This window comes from Aedes albopictus, chromosome 1 (assembly GCF_035046485.1).
Source record: "Aedes albopictus strain Foshan chromosome 1, AalbF5, whole genome shotgun sequence".
In the NCBI taxonomy this organism is placed as follows: Eukaryota; Metazoa; Arthropoda; class Insecta; order Diptera; family Culicidae; genus Aedes; species Aedes albopictus.
This window is the reverse complement of record NC_085136.1, coordinates 50,598,659-50,623,844: the sequence shown is the minus strand read 5'-3', so window position 1 is coordinate 50,623,844 and position 25,186 is coordinate 50,598,659. Positions and strand designations below refer to the sequence as shown.

Below are 25,186 nucleotides of genomic sequence, written 5' to 3'. Positions count from 1 at the left end.
AACGAGCCCGCCGCCGCCGTTGCGTTGTCGTGCGCTGTACCTACACAGATAGCAGGACTTATTCAGCAACATATAGCCGTCGTTCCGTTTTTATGTTCATCCTATTTTTACGCTTTTGCTCGACAAGTCGTCTGACTGGAGCCATCTGGATCCTCGTGCAGACAGTGAAATGAAATTTCCCCAAAAATGCAAATGTGCGTTTGATGCGCGACGCGACCGCTCTGCTCTGCATGGCATGCTGACATGAGACGCGCGTAAAGTTTTGCATTGAGGCGGTGGCGGCTGGATTGCCTCGGGGACAAAGCAGACCATGCGGGAAATCAAATTCCAGTCGCCGAGTAACTGAATCATATAAAAACCCGCCTGTTGCTTGAATGGTGGAGCTTTTAGAATTCCGGGATGAGTCCATTGGGATGAGCGCGATCAAATAAAACATCTCGTTTGGCAGTCTTTTGTCCTTTTTTATTGGTGTAGACCCGTATTTGTATTTGAGCGTTTCAAAAAGGGTATTTCAATTGAACCTATTGCCTATTGATGGATGATTTCGATTGAGCTTTTGCGGGACCGCGACACAGCTCGATGGTGAGAAATACGATGAAGAGCACTCCAATGGCGACGAAACTGATGCTGTACACGGTGAACTGACCGCGGATGTCCAGCGCGAACCAGCCGTCACTGTCGACCACAGCAATGGTGAGTATGGTTTGCGATACCAATCCGACCATGGTGTTGATGCCGAAAATAAGCGCAAAACTGTCATCGGAGATGTGTTTGGCGATTTCCGAGCTGACGAGCGTGATGGTGAAAGCGTGCAGGATGCCGAACAATGTGTAGCCAACGTAGGACACGGTGAGGTTGGTGGTTTTCGTAGCCATGAGCAACCCGAAGCCTTCTAGGATGGCGATCGTCGATAGCGCTAGGATGGTTGTGTGGAGTTTGAGGAACCTTTGTGGAACATACCCGGCAAGGAAGGCCACTATGGATCCCATGAGGGTGAGTATGGCCTCCACCGCTCCGTTCCAGAGTACGGTATCTGGGCCGCCGATCTCGGACCATAAAGCTTGAACGTAAGAAGTGATTTGATAGTAGAAGCATACGGCTAGGGAGTACCACAAACTGTATCGTACTACGGTGAAGCAGGTGTAAGCCGACTTGAAGTGGTTCCATAGGAGAGTTGTTGCTCGACTGCAGGTTGTTTCGGGAGCGGTGGGGACAGAGTTTTCTGTTTTGAGCTCGATTTCCTCGTCCGGGGGAGGCTCTTGATGGTGGAAGTACATACTTGCCGGGACGGGAGGCAGTAAGAAGGCCCATATCGTAGTTGCGAGTTGAGCTGAAACAGAGCGGTCATGGATCGTTAGTGAATATCAAACAATAATTCACGCTGTATGATGAGAAAAGCACAGGATTTTAGGACCCCAAAACAGTCAAAAATTATTTTAAACGATAGTGAAATACAAAGTACAAACTGAACGTAACATACGAACATCATTCAATTTTCATGCTCAAAGATGTACAATGAAAATAATTTTTATATTGTTATTTTTTTCTCGTTAAAAGTTTCTAAAAAAATTAAAATTCAGCAAAAATTTCAAAAGGTTTTCCCATAGGGTAGCGAACTACTTAGGCAGCGGCCGGTATTTTGGGCACTTTTCGCTAAAACTCAGTCAATTCCAAACCAATTGACTTGAAATTTTGTACACGGCTAGATACTATATTTACGTATCTCATCGCATTCCAAAAATGGTGTCAATTGGTTCAAAATTGGAGTTATAGCAGAAAAGTGCCCAAAAAAGGACCCCTGGCGAGATGGTTCCACTTCCCTATACTCGTTAATATTTCAACTATCCCGAGATTTTTATTTCGATTTCCCGAAATTCTTGAGATTCCCAGCATTTCCGGAATGAATGTTATTTTCAGTTATCATGACTTAAAATCAAAACTAAAATATATACAACAGCTTACTCGCTCACGAGACGTGACGAGAACGGAAACAACACGCATTGTTCAGACTAATGATTAAAAAGGATAAAGTACGCGCTAAATGCAAAACGTCCGAGTAAGAGCATTCACCAAGAATTCCATATATAACAACACAATTCATCCTGATACTTCCTTATGCATTTTCCAAAGAATATTATATAATTTATTCCAAGATTTGCCCAGTACCTCGTCCAGAGATTCCTCACAGAGCTCGATCGGATTTCTCTAAGAAATGGCCCAAAGATAGTTTGAGGAAGTTTTCCAATGACTCCTCTAGGTTTTCTTGCCAAGATTCCACAAGAACTCCCAAGATACCAGGAATTCAATTATTCAAGAAATTATACCAAAGAAATACTCTGGAATTCTTCAATGGTTCAACCAATAACTCCTTTGGAGATTCCTTATGCAATTCCTCTAGAGATTTCACTGCGAAGACCACGATTCCACAAGAAATTCTTCCTGAGCCGTCTTCAGGAATTCCTCCATAAATATTTCCAAGAACTCATCCAGAGATTCTTCCAAAAACATCACAACAAGGAATAATTCATCCAGAGCTTTATCTGAGAATTGCCCAGGAAACATTTTCCGATCAATCTTTCAGATATTCCTCAAGATCGTTCTAATATTCCCACCAGAGGAACTCGTTCAGACATTCCTACTGTAGTTCTCTTTGATATTTATCCAGAAACTTTTCTAGAGACTTTGCAAGTGATCCCTCAGTAGGTAACTTAAGAAGTTCTCCCAGGATTTATTCCTGAAATTCCCCCAAGAGTTCCCAAAACTCTCCAAGAGGTTCATCCAAAACTTGTCGAAGAAATTTTTCAGGATGCAGTCAAGAGATCCCACCAGTGATTCCTTTGGGGTTTTTTTGAATGCTCCATCCAAAAATTCCTCGAAGAGTTCTTGCTGTTGTTTCTTCAAAGTGCCCCTCTTTTAAGATTTTTTTTTTCCAAAAATTGCATCAAAATGCACAAAAAAAAACAAAAATAGTTAAGTAATTCTTCTAGAGGTGCTTTTAAACAAATCTTCCAACGATTTCCCAAGGAATTTCTCAAGAGAAACTTTTTGCAGATTTCACAAGTTATTTCTCCAGAAACTCTTCCAAAGCTTCTTTCTTCCAAAGAATTTCTTAAGAGATATTTTCTAAGGAATTCCACCAACAACAAGGAATTCCAGAAGCGATTCTTTCAGGAATTTTACGTTCTATTCCTTTTGGGATAGAAATTCCTCCAGAGAGTGCTTCAGAAACACCTTTCGAAATTGAATTCGACTCTACTTGGAATTAGTCCAAAGATTTCATCTTCATATTCCAACAGAAATTCCGCAAGGAGTTCTTTAAGACTCATAAAAAAGTATCTCTTCGAAAAAAAAACTCCTGGAACAATCTGTGGAGCGTCGCAGCCGTGCGGTTACGGTCACCAAGCTTCTAATCGCACCATTACGCAGAAAAATCTATGGTAAAATCAAAAATGTTTGAGGTTAATTCAAATTAATTGTCAATTTTTTCAGGCCACAAAAATAAAACTGATTTAATAAGTCAAACGTTTGAACAAATGAAACGTCAGATTTGAAGCAAATGCAATCCACGTTTGAAACAAATATTCATTTTTTATTCATTTCTGACAGGTTATGTTAGAAATAAATGTAGAAATTTTTGTTTTGTCTGGCAGATCGGCCCTACGGAACTCTTTTTTCCCATTAAATTTAGGTACTAATTATTTCTTCCCTTTGCTGGTAAGTTTCACCTCTCTCGTGGCATTTTCAATGCCAGCATCATGTGGATCTCATACTCTCCCGAAAAGAACGGGATTTCGCGGAAACTCTTGAGGACATTTGACTTTTTTGCAGGAGAAAATCTTCGATCCTGCAGCTGGAACTTGTGATTTTTGTTTATGTTCTCGCAGGCAAAACGAGGGGCTTCTCAATAGGTATTGTAGAAATCAATATATAATTGAGGTAGCTATATATTTTTTTTAATTTTATCAGTTTACCAAATAAACATGAATATTTTTGTTCCAAATAAACTACATTTGTCTCTTGATGCTGTGGGGTGAGGGTTCGATTCCCGCTTCCTGCTTTTCATGAGAATAGTTTTTTTTCCCGTACCCACTGGTGCATGCTCCGTGTGTCCCTTGTCTAGTGTTGAGTTCCATTCAGTCTGTACATCCTTTGGCTGAAGACGGTGTCCGCGTCTTTTTTTTTTATATCTGGAGTATTTCCGCGGAAAACTTTCAGATGAACGTACGAAGGAATGGCTTGAGAATTCTTTACAAGAGTATATGGTACGATGATTAAAGCTATTACGCTGAGGACCTGGGTTCAAATCCCGCTCCCAACAAACACACGAAGTATGAGAAGGGACTTATGCTGTGGGCTACGAGATGAATTGACCCCGGGCTAAAAACGTCGTAATAAAAATAATAAAAAGAGTTTCTGATTTATACTATCTAGCAAACTTATAAAGAATGTTCTGCAGGAATTTTTGCAAGAACTCTGAAGAAATGTATGAGAAAGCATCTCTGAAGGAACAACAGAAAGAATCCCCGGTGAAATCGAAATCCTTGATGAAACCCGTAGAGAAAGTCGTGGTGGAATCTCTAAAGTAGTTCCACGGGAGCTTTAGAAAGAATTTATTGATAGATATCTGAAAGTATTTTTGTAAGAATATTTTAAATAATTCCTGGAAGAATTTATTAAGTAATTTCCAGATGAAGCTTTGAAAAAAAATTTGAATGAATTGTGATATAACTCTTACATGAAATTGTCTATGAGTTCCTAGAAAATTTCTGGAGGATTCTTGAAAGTAGCTCTAATGTAATTCTTTCTGGTATCGTTGGAGCAATCATTGTAAGAATGTCTGGAAGAATCTTGATAATGATAATGATTTTTGTTGGCTAAATTTATTGGGTTTTGCACTCAATACTCCACAAACTAATTTTATATGTAGAATTTAGTAAAAAATCAATGTTTTGCTATAAAAATTCTATCTATTATATTCCACAAGCCTTCTCTCATAATGTTCATACTCCCAAGATTTAAATGTGTGACTATTTTTTGAGATTTGATGTATTTCAGGGCATTATCAAAGTTACCCCAAAATGAAAATCTGATTTTCGGTTATATGAAAAACTAATAGTTATCCAAAATATTTCAGATTATCGAATCTTTTAATTGCAATTGATAACTGATACCCCAGTACTTGTTTTAAAAATATAAAACTCGGGGAAATACTGCTACATGCAAAAATATTGAGAAAATTTGCTGAGAAACTATCAAAGTTACCCCATTTTACGGTATAAATATACTATACAATTTCACTCACTCCAACACATCTACATCCTACATGATTTACACAAATACACTTACATAATATGAATCTTGTCGCATCACTCGCTTATAGTGATTCCCAAATCACCCCATTCCAAATATCCAACTCCTTGACACCTATGGGAGTGTCGGTGAGTCGCTGACCTCTTGTAAAGTAGGTGTCATATCATCACATCCTTTCCTATCCTCGTAACGGAGAAGATGGCCGGCAATGGAAGTTCTCATGTCTTTTTTACTTCAACCTCTGATTGGATAGCTGTTGTTTTTTTTTTTCCAAATAGCATTCCATAAGCAATTAGAATAGGAGTATTAAAGTTTTAACATGTCAACTTTCAGTATGCAATCTACGAATTACTCCGTTACCACGCAACGCAACGCAACGCAAAATTATCTCGCTCATCGAAAGTATCAGTCGCAAACCATAGTCATAACACTTCAGGAATAGTTTTGAAAGAAATCCATGGAAGAAATCCGAAATCAAAAACAGGAAGGATTCCCAGAAAAATCCTTGGAAATTTTCCAAGTTCAAATTAAAAAAAAAATCCAAATTTCAAATATTTCCCCTTTACATTTTTTGACAGAATTTTCCATTTGGATGAGGCAGATAAAAATATTCATCAAAATATCGAGTCTTTGTTTATTCATTCATAAATTTGTTTAATAATAGACGGGCTTGGTGGTCTAGTGGCTACCGCTTCTGATTCGTATGCAGAAGGTCATGTGTTCAATCCCTGGCCCATCCCTTTCATCCTACTTTGTATCTTTCTATCCACTTTCTCTCTGTCTTTCTTTCTCTTCTCTACATATACAACTCATATATATGCATATGTTCATAACCATCGCTAGAACCAGAAACGAATTGGAAAAAAGTCGTTTCCCTCCCTTCCAATTTCCACTCACATCTCACCCAAGTATCAAAATTAATTTTATAATGCTTTTGAAGTATTCTTCAACACCTGTTCTTTAAAACTATGCATAAACCAAATTGCTCTGCAACACGACATCAACTCAACCATAAACACGCCATAAGATCAAAGAGGCCCATCCTAAGATGCTCTTGGAGAGTAGTTTTTAAATTTCTCTTAAAATTTGTTGTACTTCCCAAGTTGTCCTCAAGGCAAATTGCTCTCTCCTTGTAGAATTCTTCAAGTGCACGATAAAACGATAATAAATTTGTCAGTGTTGTTGCTGATGCAGCTTTTATGTCGACAGAAAAGTTTGGTGAATTAAATTGAAATTAAAAACACAATGAAAATGACACATTATTGTAATCGGGATGAATTTATTTCACAAATTGGAAATATTTCCGTGGTGTAACAAGGATGCCAAATGCCAAGCGAAACTCATCGTATATATGTTGCAAGATACTTCCAAAAATTGCAACGCGCTTCCATTATAACGCACTAATAAAATATTTTAAAATATTATTCCTGGTCATGCGAACATTGCTCATGAGTTTTCTCAACATGGCTTCCATTGAAATCTAGACCGGTGGTCGGTCCATCATCGATGGTTTTAATCAACATCACCATAAGATCGTCTTAAATTTCTTTCAACTCATGCCAGAGCTAAAAGCATAACTCAAGAATACTAGGATTTATAACGTTCTCAATGCAGCCTGGTTGGCCTCCATCCAGAACGCCTTAAATTTATTTCATCTTATGCAAGGGTAAGAAGTATTACTCAAGAGTACTCAGGTTTATAACGTTCTTGATATAGGTTTATGCAAACTCCGCCAAGAACGTCATAAAACATGTACGCCAAATTGTAAACAAACAATAAATTATCGCACCGCGGTGGATTTTGTGAATCTCGTCCGATGAATTTATTTATCAGCCCGGTACCGTTGTCAACCAGGCATACCTTTTTCGATAACCGGCCTTGATGCGGTGCAGTGCCTCATTCCTCCGGTCAGCACTCCCAACAGGTAAGTAGTTGTTGATTTTGAAGATCGATGATTGGAACCCCGATTGCACGGGAAACGACGTCCTAGATGACCATACCCACCTCATTTCGAATGCTGCAACCGGAGGAACTTGGCACTGCACCGCGTTGCGGTTGGGTTTCCGGGTAGGTGTTCTTGATTGGCAGCAATAATGGAACGATGAGAATCAAAATCTGATGCTTGAGTTTTTCTTGTATTTTTCATGTACCAAACTGTTCTTATGCGAGAACAGTTACTCTTGATCAAGAACGGATGATTTAAGATAACTACAAGAACCTTATAAAACTGAAAATAAGTTCAACAGTTCTTGTTGTGTTTATGGTTTTATGAACTGAACCTCAAGTATTCTTGGAGGTGTTTTTAAAACCACATATTGACGAAGAATAGTTGTGCTCAGCTGAGACTCCGATACACTAAAACCTCCATTTAGGTAATGAGTCGGGACTGCCTAAATAGAATTTTCACCTAAATGGATTCATTACTTAAATGGATTCAGTTTATTACCTAAATGGATTACAAGGTTGCAAAGAAGTTCAACAAGGGAGAGTTACTAGGAGATATAAAGGAGATCTTGCGGAGTTTCAGATGGCTATCAGAGTTTCAGGAGGGGGTGGGTTTCAGGAGGGGAGGGCCTTCAGGGGCGTTTTCGGGGGTTTTGGAGGGTCTTAGATCAGAATTGTCGTTCAAATGACTAGCTGGGCACGAAACACGAAAAATCTTGCGAAAAACCCCGCAAAATTCCGCCAGACTGAAAAATTATTGAATGTCGGGTCAAAGTCGGGTCAATTTTTATCGTATGTTGGGCCATTGTTGGACCAACATCGAACAACTGTTGAGTCTATATTGGGTTTGGTGGCCAAAATAAAAACAGGTGAATGATAGGTTGATGTCGGGTTTGACGTCATCAATGCTGGAGCTGATATCAATGGAATGATGGAAGGATGGTTGATTATCTCAATTTCAGCTGGAAATGACGCTAGATATGTACTGGCACTTTTCAACACTGCACGGGAGAGGGGGGTTGTGTTTAGAGGGCACCACACATTACATTATCACATTACGAACACTATAAATAACCCCCTATCCATGGAACGCATCACCGACCCAACGGTGACTCCCAGATCTCCCATCCTTTCCGTCTAACAAATACCCCAGTCCGTTCTGGTTGTGGAGATGCAGAGGTGATCTCGGTCTTCAGTAGCAACAACCAGCACACTCTAACATACCTTTCCCTTCCCAACTGACTATAAGGACGTGGCCGGCGCCGTTATTGATCCAAAATGTATGAGCTGCTAGAATTGCACTTTGAGAATAAGTGGAGTGTCCCAGCCCTTGTTCATTTGGATCTCAGTGCAATTGGTACCAGCTCAGATCAATCACGGAGGAGCAACCATTGACATGTACAGTCAGATTTGATCGTGATCGTGATCGTGATCATAAATTTGTTTAATAATTTGTTTATTTTTTTAATTTTTGTGCATTTATTTTTATTTGTATTCATTTATTTTTTGTTCATTTATTTACTTATTTACTTACTTATTTAATTGGTTGTGTTAATCACCGTTAACTGATATTTATCATTTTTATTGATATTTTTCGGTGAGCCAAAGAAAACACGCCACTATAGTGGTACGTGATCGCCCAGCAGAATAGAAGGTGAAAGTTGCTGCGGTGATCTGAATTGTCTGAGGATGGCTGAAAGAAAAGAGTTGGCCGAAACGTCACACAAATAAAAGGCGTGTTTTCTTTGGCTCACCGAAAAATATCAATAAAAATGATAAATATTTACTTATTTAGTTTAAAGCACCTTCAGTTCAACTTGCTTTTTTGTTCGAATATCGGCGTGATTGCAATACTCTCTGTAGGATTAGAGATTGGGTGTAGAACAAAATATCGATATTCAAATGTATACTGCATTACTCTGAAATAGAATCGCCCAATGCTACATCAGTAGAGCGATCGTCAAAAACGAAGGGGAAACTGAAGAAAGCGCAAACTACAAAACAACGAGCATCGCTGCGCTCGGATCAGTTCATTAACGAATGCGGTGAACGACGGACCGATCGGGAAGCAGCAGACTGCCGTCTGTCTGGAACAGCGGCTTCGCTCCGACGGCAAGCAAGCGGGTGGAACTGTCTTCTGCCTGTCGGAGCGTCGTGAGACAGCGGTAACGCCAACGAAGGGCAAAAGGACGCAAACCCGAGACTGCGGGTAGAGCAGCAGCATTTGGCTCGCTTGTAGCGCACTTCTTCCCGCCGCAGGAAGGTTTTGAAGAGTTTCCTTACTGCGGCCGGTGAAGTGGTACCAGAAAAGCTGCTGCGGTCACGACACTCTCCACTACCAAGTACTTCACTACTACCAAGAAAAGCCTCCAGTTTTGCCTTAAGTCCAAAGGATGCGTTTGGTTAACGTTGCACAGGAACAATGTACAAGAATAAACTCACCAACTATATGAATTCCAGTGCTCTCGAGAAGAAATGGTTGACATCCATTTGCGTCTCCCTGGATGTCCGGGAACACGGAATTTGCGCGAAGATCAAACCAAATTCCACACCCTGATGGGAATAAGACAAACTCTAACAACAATCACGAATTATCTCAAGAACAATTTGCAAGCACTTTCCGAGGCAACATTTGCGGAAGGCAAGCACGACTAGTCGTTTTTCAATTCTACCAGTCATAATCAAAACAACGGGTTAACGTGGAGCAAAGTAAACACGTGACAGTTTTGAAAACGCAGCCTCTCGCGCATACACAGCCTGCTACGATCCCCGGTTCAGTGATGAACTAGTCCAGGGCAAAAACAATCTAGTAAAATGAAAAAAAAAAAAAAAAAAATCGAGAGGCTTTAAGAAACATTTTAAACAATTTGCTGGTCCTGGCAGATTGTTCGGCTTATGAAATTTTTTGAAATGGGATCATGAAGATATAAGTTTTAATGTCTTTGAAGTCCCGTTCTACTGTTTTTTTTTTAATTACATACTTCACTATGACTCTTCTGATCTCCCAAATCCCTGTTCATCATTTATCTCATGTCGCGAACTTTTTCAAATAATGTCAAGTAGTGTGTTTGAACAAACTCACCTCCCAAAGAAATGTAGTTCAGTCCCAGATAGTCGGTGATACCGAAGTAGATAACAGTTTGTGAAATCGTTGCTGCTAGGAACCTCCCGGCCTGAGTGGCCGACCGGATATGCGAGGTGACCTTCTGATAGTGCTTCCTGTCAACCTTCGCGTAGATGTACGTCCAATATGCTATCTCTGCAGCCATGTAAGTTCCATAGAACACTTCCAGAACTTGCAGCGCCCCAAGTGAACTGGTCCACACGAACAAACACCATACCACGGTCCCGGCCAAACCGGCCACAATAATCAACGGTTTGTAGCGAAAATAGTCCGTAATCAAAAACACCACCACCAGCTGAGCCACGTACGAATACGTCCCAATGGGGAACACATCTTGCACTACCTGTTCGACAGTCACGTTGTGCCAGGGACCGGTCAGAAACTGAAACACGAACGGTTCACTCGGTCGGAACTCCTTCAGGAAACCGAAAATGCACAAAATCAAAGAAACACGTTGCCAGCCTTCCATCACTAGCCATAACCAGTGTCAATAATCACTCCTAATAAGTATCACTGGCCACCAGAGCAGTAAACGCTTGAGACGTGCCCTATCACTTCCTACAACCAAAGCCGTTCACGTTCCCTAGCGTGAGAAGCGAGATAAGCTACATTGAACGGCTGGCGGCCCAGACGACGACGCGACATGTGGTGTGCATACTTCGATGACGACGACGATGTGCGATGCACTACAAGAACCGCCAAACACGTGCCTACTGCTATCGCTTATCAAGTCCCGCGCAAACTTTTCCCTCCGTGTCAGCATCCACCACCGTACGGAGCAAACACGAACTCTTTATATGACATGATTTCGAAATTCGAAGAGCTGATGGTTCACCGAAAGAATGCACTACGCCAACCGTGCAAGAGCTGCCAGACTCGAACTCATCCCACCCACACCCACATCCTACTCTGCAGCAGTTGCAGCAGGAGGAAAGACAAACTTTAAAAATAGAAGAACGAGGTGTGTGTTAATTCGAACCTCTGTGTAGAGAGAACCGAAACCTTCGTTTTGCTTGTCGTTCGTTCCATTCGTCGAACGTCGAATGTACGTATAGACAATTACTGCTCATCGATAGCGAGAACTGGCGCGACAAACCATCTGATCTGATGAAACGGCGACATCACCATCACCACCAGCTACCAAGGCAGCTGCCGCGCCGGTTTGACAAGCAATCAAATGGAATCAACACCATCCGTCCGTCGTTTTGGGTTCGATCGTCTCACCGGCTTCGCATTCGATGCAGTTATCAGCATTCAGCATATGCACTGCACGTATACATGCAGGCCATCAAACGCATTGTGTGTGTGGTTTGGGTAGCATTCTTCTGTTCTGTTCGAATGAGAGTAGGAGTTCGGGTTCTGGTTCATGGTGCATGTCTTGTTTGGCTGAACCAAAATACGCCAGTCTTTCAACCCCATGCATGTTAACCCTAAAAGGGATACCTGGGGTCCATTGGACCCCAGGCGCCTTTCAGAGCTCGTCTTTGATGGAACACACTCAGCGCAGTGACGAAACTGAGGCCATTAAGGTATCCCTTTTAGGGTTAAAAACGATCGTCAGCTTTGTGTTGTATGAGTTATTTTATAGTTTTTAACTTAGCGTTTTCTTTGCCAAAATCCAAAAAAAGGACCAGTAGTGTTTTGTTGTTTCCTTCTCTTATCATTGGGGAAGGAGGGGAGGGGGTATTGTCTACAAAACGGTACGTCGAAAAGAAGACCGTCTAAGCTCTGGTTCTCACAAGTTCCTATCTTCCACGGGTCCAGCGAAGACAAAGACCGCCAGCTAAGAGTTGTGTGCTTAGCTGGTAGTGCAGTTTGGGCACTGTTGTCTTTCTGACTTCAGCCATATTGAGGAGGTATGTACGTCTCGAGCGTCTGTTCACCAAGGAGGTGCGGCTCAAAGTGCGTCTGTTCTGGCATCCAGCGGCTGAGTGTGAAATGCTCCTTGATCGGAAGCTATACCTAAGGTGGCAGCCCCACCACGATGGATAGGGGACCTTAGGCCAACAACCTACTGTTTCCGAAACCTAAAAACCGTTACTTAAACCGAAACTGAAAGATGACGAACTGATTCAACGGCAACGAATTTTAGTGTAAAACAACGGACAAGAATTGGAACTTGCAAGGGCGTAGCCAGCTTTTCAGTAAGGGTGGGGGGTTGCAAGCACCCTTAGCAAATTTGTATCTACTAGCTTTTATAACCATACGCATCTATACGCACTATAATCTAAAAGTATTAATTAACCCTTAATTAATTGTGTTTTGTACAATATGTTAAAAAAGCTCACCTGATCTACATAAACTAACGTGGTGCTGGTAGCAAGTTCTCCAAAAATTCTTGAAATAATATAAAAAAAACAGAAGTTCTTGGCTACAGCCCTGAAAAGATGATTGAAGTATTTCTGAATTTTCCGAAGAATCTCTTGAATGAATTTTTGAACAGAACCTGAGAGGTGTTTCTAAAGAAATCATTCTTGGAGCAATCCCTGGAAGACTTCTTGGATAAATCTTTGAAGAAACACCTGGATTAATCCCTGTAATTCCTACAGGAATGACTGTAGGAAGCCCTGTAGAATCCCTGGAGGAATTCCCGGAGTAATCCTTGGAAGAGTTTCTGAAAGTATACGTGGAGGAATTTCTATATAAGTTATGGAAGGAACGCCTAGAAAAATTTCAGAAGAAATCTCTTAAGGAATTCCTAGAGGATATCTTAGAGAAAATTCAGAAGGTATCATTGGAGGAATTCTTGAAGAAATCCCAGATGGAATTTCAGGAGGAATCCCTGATGCAGTTCCTGGGAAAATCTCTAGAGAGAATCCTGGAGGAATGCCTGGAGAAACTTCTGGAAAAAATCCTGGCGTAATTCCTGGAAGAATTCTTGGATGATATCCAATAGGATTTCCTCGTGAAATTCCTGGAGAGATTTCTTGGATGAATTCTTAGAGCAATCCCTGGATAAAATCGTGGAGGTATTCCTGGAAAATTTTCCAGAGAAATTCTGCGAGTAATCGCTGGAGAAATTTCTGAAAAAAAACATCCTTGAGAAATTCCAGGAATTCCTGAAGCAATTTCTGGACGAGTTTTTGAAGGAATGTCTGGCGGAATCCCTGAAAAATTTCTGAAAGTATTCCTGGACAATTTCCTGGGAGAATCTCTGAACAAATCCCTAGAGGATTTCCTGATGAAATTCCTCGAAGAGATGCTGACGTAATTTCTGAGAGATGTCCTGGAGGAATTGCTGGAGAAATTTCTTGGGTAAATCTATTGAGAAATTCGTGGAAGAATTTCTTGCAGAATTTCTGGAGGAATTCCTGGAGAAATCCTCGAAGGAATTCCTGAAGCAAACCCCAGGGGAATCCTTGAAGGAATTTGTGGAGAAATCCTTGGAGGAATTCCTGCAGGAATACCTGGGGAAATCCCTGAAAATTACCGAAGGTATTCCTGGAGAATTTTCTTAAGAAATCCGTAGAGGATTTCCTGGAAGTATCCTTAGTGGAACTTCTGAAGGATTTCCTGGAGGAAACTTCAAAGCATTTCCTGGCGGAATCAATGGGAAAATCCCTGGAGAAATTGTGGAGAAATCTTTGGAGAAATTCCTGAAGCAATTCCTGATGGAATCTCAGGAAATACTTCAGGAATTTCTTCAGGAATTGCTTCTAGACATCCTTCAAAAATTTTTAACAACTCCTCAAGGGAATCCTCCAGGCCTTTCTCCTTGAATTGAGGAAATTGAAGGAGAAAGGCCTGGAGGACTCCCTTGAGGAGTTGTTAAAAATTTTTGAAGGATGTCCAGAAGCAATTCCTGAAGAAATTCCTGAAGTAATTCCTGGATAAAATCATGGAGGAATGTCTGAAGGAATTCCTAGGAGGATTACTGTGGGATTGTTAGGGGAATCAATGATGAAATTCCTGAAAAAAATCTCTAGGCTAATTTATGAAAGAATTACTGGATAAGTTTCCAGAGGAATTCTTTCAATTTTCTATTTCTGAAAAAATCTTTTCATTAAATCTTTGAGGAATTTCCAGCGGAACTTCTGGAAGCATTCCTGTAGAAATCCTCGAAGGAGTTCCTTGAAGAAATTTGTGAAGAAATCCCCGGAGAATTTCTAGAGGAATTCCTGGAGGAATCCCTGAAAAATTCCTCAAGGTATTCCTGGAGAATTTCTTGATAGAGTTTTTGAAGAAATCCCTAGAGGATTTGCTGGAAGAATCATTAGAGGATTTTCAAGAGGAATCTTCGAATCCTGGAGGAATCTCTGGAAAAATCAATGGAGAAATTCGTTGAGAATTTCTTGCAATAGTTTCTGAAATACAACCTCAGAAGATTTCCTGGAAAAAATCCTGGTTAAATTGCTGACATAATTATTGAAGAATTTCCAGGAACGATTCCTGGATCAATTCCTAGAGAAATTGCTGGAGGAATCCCTGAAGACATTCTTGGGGAATTTCCTGGAATTCCTGGAATTCCTGGATAAAAACCTGGAGAAATGCCTGGACGAATTCTTGGAAATTTTTCTTTGGAAATTGCTGGAGGAATCTTTGGAATTCTTGCAACAATTGCTGAATGATTTTCTGGGAATATCTCTAGAGGAACTCTGGGCGAAAATCTCCTAAGCAATTCCTGGAAGAATTTCTGGAAAAAAAATCTGGAGGAATTCCTGGAGAAATCCCTGGGGATATCCTTGGAGAAATTCGTGGAGAAATCCCATGAAATCCATGAAGAAGTTCCTGCAGGAATTCTAAGTGGAATTCCTGGAGGAAACCCTAGAGGAATTATTTCAGGAATTCCTGAAAAAAAATCTAGAAGTTATTCCTAGAGAAAATCCTGTGAGATTTTCTGAAGAAATCCCTGAAGGATTTCGTAGAGAAATGGATGACTTGCTGACATAATTTCTGATGGAATTCCATGATAATGCCTGGAGGATTCGCTGAAGAAATTCCTGGAGTAATTCTTCGATGATACCATGGATAAATTCCAGAATGAAATCCTGGAGGAATGCCTGCAAAAATTTCTGAAGGAATCCCTGAAGGATTTGCTGTCATAATTTATTATGAAATTCCTGGAGTATTTCCTGAAGAGTTTCCTGGAGTAATTTCTCGAAGAGACCCTGGATAAATTCCCGGATGAAACTCCTGGAAGAACTCCTGGAGAATTCCTGGAGGATTTTTTTGAGTGGTCCCTGAAGCAATTCCTGGAGGAATATCCGGTGGAATTCCCGGAGGAATCTCTGAAAAAAAAAATCTTGTTAGTAGTCTTGGAGGGATCCCTGGAGGAAATCCTAGAGGAATGCCTGTAGGAATTACTGAAGGAATCTACAGAAGAACTCCTGGAGAAATCTCTACAGGAATTTCAGGCGAAATTTCTGGAGTCTCTAGATGAATTTCTGGAGGAATTTTTAGAGAAATTCCTGCAGGAACTCCCAGAGGAATCCCTGGAGAAATTCATAGAGGATTTCCTGAAGAAATTGAATCTCTCAAGTAATTCGTAGAGGAATAGCAGGAATGATTCTTAAAGAAATCGCAGATGGAATTCTTGGAGAAATACTGGAGGAATTCTTGGAAGAGTTCCTGAAGAAATTCCAGAAGGGATCCCAGAAGCCATTTCAAGAGGAATTTCTAAGGGAATCCCTCAACAGTTCCTATAGGAAGTACTAAATTAAATTCTGGAGAAGGTCCATAAAGAATACAAGAATAAACTCCTGAAGGAACCCTAAGAAGAGTTCCTGGGAGAATCTTTGTAGGATTTGTTTTAAATAAGTTGTTCAGAAAGAATCACATAAGGAATTCCCGAGTTAAGCCCTACAGAAATTCTTGGAGGAATCCATGTATTCATCCCTGGAGGATATCCTAGAGGAATGCTTGTAGGGGTTAACGGAGAATCTCTAGAAATACTCCTGGAGGAATCTCTAGAATAATTCCTGGAGGAATTTTTGGAGGAAACTCTGGATAAATTTCGAGGGGAGTCCCTGAAGCAATTCCCAGAATCTCTAGAAATACTCCCGGAGGAATCTCTGAAGAATCCCTTGACAAATTCCTGGAGGAATTTCTGAAGAAATTGCAGAAACTGCAGGATTTGGAGAAACCCTGAACAAATTCTAAGAAGAGTTCGCGGAGGAACTCCTGAGGCGTTCCTGAGGGAATCCAGTTCCTGGAGGAAACATTGAATTAACTCCTGGAGGAGTTCCTGATAGCAATCCAAGAGGAACTCCTTAAAACGTGTTCCTGGAGGATTTTTTAAAATAATCCCTTGAGTTGTTCCTGGAAGAAACACAGATGAAATTCCCTGGAGGAATTCTTGAAGTAAAACCTGGGGGAATTCCTGAAGAAATCCCAAGAGGAATCCCAGAGGCAATCCCATGATTTTTAGACGAATTATTGTTGGAGTCTTTGAGTGGACTCCCACAATAATGTTTTGCACAATGTTTAAAGGAACTCCTGGATTAATTTTTAGCTAATTTAGCTAATTTGGTCCTCACAAGTTCCTACCTCATGCTTCCACGGGTCAAGCGATGACAAAGCCCGCCAGCTAAGAGTTGTGTGCTTAGCTGGTAGTGCAGCCTGGGCACTGTTGTCCTTCTGACTTCAGCTAGATTGAGGAGGTACGATCCGAGTGTCTGTTCACCAAGGAGGTGCGGCTCAAACAGCGTCTGTTCTGGCATCCAGCGGCTGAGTAAGAAACGCTGCACCACGCCCAGCTAGATCCAAGGTGGTAGCCCCATCAGCGTGGTCGTCCCAGTGTTGGTTGGGACGTTAAACAGAACTGGCACGATGGCCCTCCGGCGAGACAGGAGTGTTGGCGTAGGCCCAATAAGCCACCCGTAAAAATCCCCATTGCGAATAACATAGGAGAAAATACGACTCGATACAATCGGCGAAGACCCACGCGACGAAATAAGGACTACGATTGGAAACTTGGAACATGGAATTGCAAGTCACTACACGGAGAGACGAAACTACCCAAAAGTGAGTTCTTTCCACCCAACTTCGGGGTTGCGTGCGTCAAGCCAATTTTGAGTTGATGGAATCGATGTTTTTGTTGGGTTTTTCCCGCTTGCTTCCATGTGACAAAAATACCTAATTTTAAGTTTTTTTCACCCAACCGAAATTTTGACTAGGTTGTGAGCTCAAGTGTTTTTTTCTCTAATCAGATGCCTCCCAGCAAAAATATTTTTGAATATTTTGTGATATTTTTAAGAATTCAAAGCTTTATCTATCCATTGTGTGAAAAAGCAGACATTGGTGGTGTTACGGAAAAAGTGGTAGAAAGTCTTGTGAAATTGTGTAAATGGTGAAAATTGCTGGTCACAATGGAGGAACAGAACGATGGGCAGGTTCGACACGACGGGAATTGCCAATCTGGCAAAAACTGCTCTGAAGAAGGCCCCTGAATCAAATTGATAAGGCACTGGATATCAAGGAAGACAAGGAAAAAGAGGAAGGAGCCGATAGGAAGCGAAATGCTGAATGTCCGAGGTGAAAGCAAGACGGAACCGTGTACTCCAGTGATCGGTGAAGCAAAAGGGGTTGTTATGCGGTGAAAGGCCAGATGGACAGAATCTGCAGATCGTTTACGGGGTCATTTTTTAAGCAACCAACGAAAGCTCTGTGAGTTTGAAGCGCCAAAGCTTATTCCAGGATAGCGAAAGTTCCGGCTGGCGTAACCAAAGCAACAGCAGAAGAGAACATCGTCACAAAATTATGGGAATGAAATTAAAACGGCGAATTCATCAGGTATTGAGTTCATGCAGAGGCATACGAGGGAGCCTCCGGAGGTGCAATTTAGAATCAACGACGACCTGAGCGGAACGGGAAAAAATGAGAAGAATTCCGAAAATCTCGGAGATCCTGGAGAAGAGGAAGTTCCGGTTATTGAACCTTGGAAAACAGCATGCAGAACTTCATGAACACAATTGTCAGTTGAGCACTCACAAGGTGTTCCCATTTGGTGAGTCCGCTCCATGCTTTTTGCTTTATAGCTACATTTTACATTACCATTATGTCGAACCACATATAATTTCATATTAATCCATTACTTAATTTTACTAAATCCCAGACCATTCACGTATCAAAATCCCATCTTTCTATTCACAAGGGCGTCGGTGAGTCGCTGGCATCTCGATGAATAGATATCATCCTGTTCCTAACTATGTATCCCTTCCCATCCACAAAACATATTTCTTATCGTTTCAGAGAGCGAGCAATGGCGCTTAAACCTAGGCTTGTTAGCCAGGACACAGTGTAAATGCCTGTGCCCCATCCCTGGAGCAAAAAGGCCCAAGGAGTGACAATATCTTTTAGCTACGTCACTCCCAACGTTGGTGTTTAAATATACTAAAACATTTACACATAAGACCAACACATTTACATGATACAAATACAGTTACACAATCGGAATCTTGTCGCATCACTCGCTTATAGTGAATCCCAAATCAACCCATTCCAAATATCCAACTCCTTGACACCTATGGGGGCGCCGGTGAGTCGCTGGCCTTTCATAAAGTAGGTGTCATATCATCACATCCTTTCCTATCCTCGTAACGGAGAAGATGGGCGTGGCCGGCAATGGAAGTTTTCATGTCTTTTTTGCTTTAACCTCTGATTGGATAGCTGTTTCTTCCCAAATAGCATTCCATAAGCAATTAGAAAAGAAGTATTAAAGTTTTAACATGACAACTTCCAGTATGCAATCTACGAATTACTCCGTTACCACGCAACGCAACGCAACGCAACGCAACCGAAATTTTGACTAGGTTGTATTCACTCAAATTTGAGTACTGTGATAGAAACTCAGTGTTGGCTTGACGCACGGAACTGCAACAGTTGGGGTGTTTCTCTCTTCACTCTCTGACAACAATAGAAAGAGCGCATGAAAAGGGAGATGAAAAAGAACTCAAAATTGAGTTTAAAAGTACCTAATTTTGAGTTTTTCAGTTTCTCCGTGTAGGTTTCGCAGGATGTGACAGAATAATTTACGACGAACTACATCCCCGTAACTTCGACATCATGGCGTTGCAGGAGCTTTGTTGGACTGGACAGAAAGTGTGGAAAAGCTGGCATCGGGCGGCTACCTTCTACCAAAGCTGTGGCACCACCAATGAACTGGGAACAGGATTAATAGTGTTGGGAAAGATGCGACAACGTGTGATCAGGTGGCAGTCGATCAACGCAAGGAGGTGCATGTTAAGAGTTAAGGGCCGTTTCTTCAAGTACAGCATCATCAACGTCCACTGCCCACACGAAGGGAGATCTGATGACGAGAAAGAAGCGTTCTACGTGCAGTGAGAGCAAACATATGATGGTTGCTCGCCGCATTGTCGGTGACAAAAACGCGCAGGTAGGAAGGGAGGAAATGTACAGATCGGTAATCGGGCGAAACAGCCTGCACGCCGTATCGAATGATAACGGCCAGCGATGCGTAAACTTTGCAGCCTCCCGTGGTATGGTAGTCCGAAGCACCTTCTTCCCCCGCAAATTTATCCACAAAGCCACCTGGAGATCACCCGACCACCAAACAGAAAACCAAATCGACCACGTTCTAATCGACGGTAAATTCTTCTCAGATATAACCAATGTCCGCACATATCGCAGTGCGAAAATAGATTCGGATCACTACTTAGTCGCTGTATGCATGCGCTCAAAACTTTCGACAGTTATCACCACGCGTCGAAGTCGGACGCCGCGGATCAACATCGAGAAGCTGCGTAACGTAGAAGTGGCTCAAGACTACGCGCAGAAGTTAGCAGTGGCCCTACCAACGGAAGAGCAGCTTGGCGCAGCTACACTTGAAGATGGCTGGAGGGACATCCGATCAGCCATAGGTAGTACCTCGGCTACAGCACTAGGCTTCGCGAATCCGAATCACAGAAACGACTGGTCCGACGGTGAATGTAAACAATTGAAAAACGAGAAGAATGCAGCATGGGCGAGAATGCTGCAACACCGTACTAGAGCGCCTGAGGCACGTTACAGACAGGTACGGAACAGGCAGAACTCAGTCTTCCGGATGAAGAAGCGCCAGCAAGAAGAACGAAATCTCGAAGCGATGCGATGGAAGAGCTGTACCGCGCTAAGGACACACGGAAATTCTACGAGAAGCTGAACCGCTCGCGCTGAGGCTTTGTGCCACACACCCTAAAACGAAAGTACACAGCGAATGAGTAACTTGCGAAAAGACAAAGGATTTTTCACTCATATTTGCGTACGACTGGATCAGCACAAAAAATGTGCTGAACCGTTGTTACACAAATTTGCGTGAAATTTCACACAAGTTTGCATGAAATCTTTTGTCTTTTTGATCGCTGCGTGAAAGTTACTCCTTGCTCTGTGTACATCGATCTTTCCGTGCAAGGCGACATGTGCTGAGATAATCACGGGAATATTCTCACGAGCGAGCGTGAAGTGGTCGAGAGGTGGCGGCAGCATAACGATGAGCACCTCAATGGCGACGATGCAAGCACTGACGGTGGCGCGGTAACAGATCTGGTAGTACGTGAGCAGGACGAAAGGTTTCCAGCCCCTAACCTCCAAGAGATTGAAGAGGAGGTTAGCCGGTTGAAAAACAACAAAGCCGCTGGAGCAGATCAACTACCAAGCGAGTTACTAAAACACGGTTGAGAAGCACTGGTGAGAGCACTACATTACTGGGTCATTACCATGATTTGGAAATAGGAAGCATTACCGGAGGAGTGTATGGAAGGTATCGTGTGTTCCATCTACAAAAAGGGCGATAAGTTGGATTGCGGGAACTATCGCGCGATCACACTACTGAGCGCCGCCTACAAGATACTCTCTCAAATTTTATGCCGCCGTCTATCACCGATTGCAAGAGAGTTCGTGGGGCAATATCAGGCTGGATTCATGGGTGAACGCGCTACAACGGAGCAGATGTTCGCCATCCGCCAGGTGTTGCAGAAATGCCGCGAATACAACGTGCCCACACATCACTTGTTCATCGATTTCAAATCGGCGTATGATACAATCGATCGAGAACAGCTATGGCATATTATGCACGAATACGGATTCCCGGATAAACTGATACGATTCATCAAGGCGACGATGGATCGAGTGATGTGCGTAGTTCGAGTATCAGGGACACTCTCGAGTCCCTTCGAATCTCGCAGAGGGTTACGGCAAGGTGATGGTCTTTCGTGCTTGCTGTTCAACATTGCGTTAGAGCAGTGATTCCCAAAGTGGGCGAAATCGCCCCCTTGGGGGCGAAAATCAGGCCCAGGGGGGCGAAAATGTAAAAAATCAAAATTGGGGGCGAAAATACTAAAAAGGGGGGCGATTTATTCAATGATTGGAAAACATCAAAAGTATTGAATTACAAGTCAAGAATGTCAACTGAATCATAAAAACTCCCTGGCATTCAAGCTTACAGTGCAAGTTTTGTCTAGGACTATAGAAAAAAAATTGTCACTATTAAACTTAAATATCGACTTTATTTCACATGATTATTCGTATTTATATGGACTCTTTGGCAAAATTGTTAGAAAAAAAAAGACTGCTCCACGTATTTCTGAAAAGTTTCTTTTATTTTGTAAATCTAAAAAAATGTATTTGGAAACTCCTATAATGAACATTCGTGAATCGTGATTAGTTTTGTCAATTTTATGAAAAGAACATGGTTTTTTTCTCGCGAATTGATGAGCAAAATTGGGATTTAACTTGTAGGCGGATTTCTTCATGGAATTTTCAATCAAAAACATGAGGTTCAGACGAATTTTAGAACACTTTTTTGATGAAATTCGTAAAACAAGTGCGTACAAACAACTTTACACACTGTGTTTGAAAATATTTCAAAGAAGCTTCTCGGAGGAATTCCAAACTTTACTGGAAGTTAATTTGAAAACATTAAAAAAAAATCCGCATAAAATTCGTTCAAATTTAGGCCTGAATGATGCATATTTACTTATTTGACAATCTATTTAAAATACAGGAAGCATACAAATTTATACGAAAGTTGTTAATTTTGATCTGGATTTGGATTTGAAGAAAAAAAAATACATTTGAAAATACACCGATATTTATCTGATTTGCACTTTTTTACATATCATATTGTAATTATTTTCAAATACTCCACCAGTCTTATTTGACTACTTGTGACCATTAGTTGACTTCGGTTGTTGAAAAACTCCCATTAAGAACTATGGTAAAACATCTGGTTGGGAATACCGAGTGTTCATAGGTGTTAGTCCGTTCTATTTCGATTGATCAATGCTCAATCAACAACGATTTGAGCAGTATGCACAAACACGATAGCAATAATTATGTAAGCACGATTAAAATTCAGTATATTTTATTCAAATTCAGAAAATCAACGCATTTACAAAACATGAAAATGAGAGTGACACAGATTTAGATACATTATCTCTCGAGCATTCGCATCTTCGAGCAACACCACGCTCACACTGTGTATCATAAGCGTGAATTTTTCATGGTGCGTGTACTCAATACACAACGCGACCGCTCCCGGGTTTAATGGCACTTATAGCTTTGTCACAGTAGCGCTTTTAAAGGATTTAGCTAAGCACAGTTTTAGCCTTCTACTATAGAAAATTGATTGATTGATTTGTCTTTATTAGAGAGACTTTCAGCCCTTGGCTGGTTCGTCTCTTTTTCTACTATAGAAAAAAGAAATCTCATCTAAGGCGGCGAAAATATTTTTTGCAGCTCTAAGGGGGCGATACCTCCTAAAAGTTTGGGAAACATTGCGTTAGAGGGTGTAATAAGGAGAGCGGGGACTATCACGAGTGGTACGATTTTCACGAAGTCCGTTCAGCTGCTTAGTTTCGCTGATACTATTGCTCGTAAATTTGAGACGATGGCGGAAACGTACATCCGACTAAACAGTGAAGCTAGGCGAATCGGATTAGTCATTAATGTGTCGAAGACAAAGTACATGATGGCGAAGTTCTCCAGTGAGGAATCTCCGCGCCCGCCACCCCGGATTTGTATCGACGGTGATGAAATCGAGGCGGTTGAAGAATTCGTGTACTTAGGCTTACTGATGACCGCCGACAACGACACCAGCAGAGAAATTCAGAAATGCTACGTCGTTTACGGGCGCTCACTTTTAGAAATTTTACCAAAACGTTCTCGAGTAGTATCTCCAAATATTTCGCTATGATTTTTCAGAAAGTGCTTCTGAGATTCCTTCAAGAATTTCCATGGGACTTCCTCGGTTATTCCACTAAAGATTCATTCAAGAGTACCTCTTAGATTTTTGCATGAATTTTACTGAAAATGTCTTCAGATATCCTTCAGGGTTGCTTTTAAATTCTTTCTGCTCGGTTTCCTTCTGAAATTCCTTCAAAAATATCTCCAGAGACTTTTTCAAAAATGTGTTTAGAGAGATTGTTTCTGAAATTTCAGCAAAGGATTTCTTCTATAGTTCTTCCATGGAGTTTTTCAGAAATTTATCTAAATAATCTTTGAAAATACAACAGAGATTATTTCGGAAATTCTTCCAAAAACACCTTGAGGAATTCATTCATTGAGAAATTCATTCTATCAGAAATTTCCACAAGGGATCTGTTCATGGTAAGTCGATGATCACTCGCATCACTGACCCGTTGCACGATCCGGGATATGATCACGACGAAGTAGTGATCCTGAAATTTTTTTTTTTTCCTTCAGACTCTAGTTTAATTTAAAAACACTTCACTAATACTTCACTTTTGCAAAAGAAAATAAAAAATGAATAACTCTTTTAAAGAAAAACTAGAAAGGACGAGCAAATTCCTTTTAATTCTACTACTGTGCTTATCTTCGGACAGATAGGCCTATTTCGTCTGTGACTTACAGACTTCTTCAGTGTCAAGTGCTCGACTTGACTCGACAGTCGAGCACTTGACACTGAAGAAGTCTGTAAGTCACAGACGAAATAGGCCTATCTGTCCGAAGATAAGCACAGTAGTAGAATTAAAAGGAATTTGCTCGTCCTTTCTAGTTTTTCTTTAAAAGAGTTATTCATTTTTTATTTTCTTTTGCAAAAGTGAAGTATTAGTGAAGTGTTTTTAAATTAAACTAGAGTCTGAAGTAACAAGTTCTACTAAAAGCTCTAAAGTAATAGTAAAGATCCTGAAATGTTTTTTTTTTAATTTTCCACAACAAATACTGGAAGAATTCTGGAGAGAGTTCCTCAAAGAATGTTTAAAGAAATCCCTGGAGGATTGAATGAAGAAATCCCTTTAAAACTCCTGCTGTGACCTTTGGAGATTCGTAGGCAGAAATCTTGAAAATTATCTAGAGGGATTTCGAAACGAAAATTCCTGATGCAGTTTATAGCGTTATTTCTGAAGGAATTCCTGGTTGATCTCTGAATCTCTGAAAATTTTCTTATGTTATATCCTTAATTTCTAGACCAATAAATAATGAGAATGAGCTGATGAAGGAACTCTGTAAGTAATTAAAAAAAAAATGCTTGATAAAGTTTTGGAAGGATTCTCTGAGAAAGAAAAAAATCGGAGGGAATCTTTTTTTTTAATGTTAATCCTTTCAGAAGTTACTGATTAAGGTACTGGTTCTTGAAGAAATCCCTCGATAAATTTCTGAGGGATCCCTGAAGTATTTGCTGAAGGAAGCCTTGGAAATCCTCCTGGAGGAATTCTTAAAATAATTTTTGAAAGGATAAATTCGCAATCCCAGAAATCAACCGGGGAAATTCCAAAAATCAACTGCAGAAACACTGAAGACATTTCTGAAGAAAGTGGAACTGGAAAACTCTCTGGAATAGTGTCTGCAGGAAACGCTGAGATAAGCTTTGGAGAAATTCCTAAAGCATTATCGGAAACTTGTTTGAAAGAA

The 25,186-nt window shown here is 41.0% G+C and overlaps 1 protein-coding gene across 1 annotated transcript; it reads right to left on the bottom strand.

Moving 5' to 3' along the window:
• Positions 1–440: 440 nt before the first annotated feature.
• On the bottom strand, positions 441–11,198 carry LOC109397925 (thiamine transporter 1-like). Its single transcript, XM_029876933.2, has 2 exons — positions 10,337–11,198; positions 441–1,330 (listed from the first exon to the last, which is right to left on the bottom strand). The coding sequence occupies exons 1-2, from the start codon at positions 10,845–10,847 to the stop codon at positions 522–524; spliced, it is 1,320 nt and encodes a 439-aa protein (XP_029732793.2). The 5' UTR covers positions 10,848–11,198; the 3' UTR covers positions 441–521.
• Between the last annotated feature and the right edge of the window lie 13,988 nt (positions 11,199–25,186).

Coding starts and splice junctions, on each gene's coding strand:
- LOC109397925 (XM_029876933.2), bottom strand. CDS start 10,847: ATGGAAGGCTGGCAACGTGTTTCTTTGATTTTGTGCATTTTCGGTTTC. Junction 1,331..10,336: donor GAACTACATTTCTTTGGGAG/GTGAGTTTGTTC, acceptor GCTCTGTTTCAG/CTCAACTCGCAACTACGATA.